The following is a 564-nucleotide window of genomic DNA, read 5'->3' on the forward strand; positions in this document are numbered from 1 at the left end:
CGCCCCGCCCCGCGCCCCGCCACTACGGTGGGACCAGCACCCCACGGAGCTCGGATAAGGGCGAGGGTCCCCGGCAGGCCCGGACGCAGACCCTGTGGGAGAGCCCCAGCAGCAGCTCGTGGCGGTCGCAAATGACAGGGGAGAGCCGGTCCCCTGAGGCCACCTGGAACCAAGGAGAGGAGGAGGAGGAGACCAAGCTCTCCAGCCTGCAGGAGGGGTACGCTGGTGCCCGTGGGGACCGCAGCAATTCCTTCGAGTACGCTGACGAGGAGGAGGAGGAGGACGATGAAGTCAAGGTGTGAACAGCCATCCCTCCCGTCACGGCCCCCCAGCCAGAGGCACCAGTGCCGGGGTCTTCACTTTCCTCCCCATCTCCCACCCTCAGGCACCAGCGTTGCCAGCGGACCCAGTGGGCAGCCTCCTTGCCAAGCTGGGGGTACTGTGGGGCAGTGGGAGAGTCTGTCCCTCAGGGGGGTCCCCGGGGCTGGGCCAGGCTGCTGCAGGGGGCCAGTGAGGGCTCTGCATCACAGCACCCGGCATCGCAGCCCTTCCCCAGCCTCACTG

At 68.8% G+C, this 564-nt stretch overlaps 1 protein-coding gene across 1 annotated transcript in view; it reads left to right on the top strand.

Moving 5' to 3' along the window:
- CDC42EP1 (CDC42 effector protein 1) overlaps window positions 1-302 on the top strand; it is a 4329-nt gene extending 4027 nt beyond the window's left edge. The window contains exon 4 of the mRNA XM_009647829.1: window positions 1-302. This exon is cut by the window's left edge and continues 22 nt beyond it. Within this exon, the coding sequence (XP_009646124.1) occupies window positions 1-302 (302 nt within the window).
- Window positions 303-564: the final 262 nt, after the last annotated feature.

Source organism: Egretta garzetta, unplaced genomic scaffold, assembly GCF_000687185.1.
Source record: "Egretta garzetta isolate BGI_Z169 unplaced genomic scaffold, ASM68718v1 scaffold51, whole genome shotgun sequence".
Classification (NCBI taxonomy): Eukaryota; Metazoa; Chordata; class Aves; order Pelecaniformes; family Ardeidae; genus Egretta; species Egretta garzetta.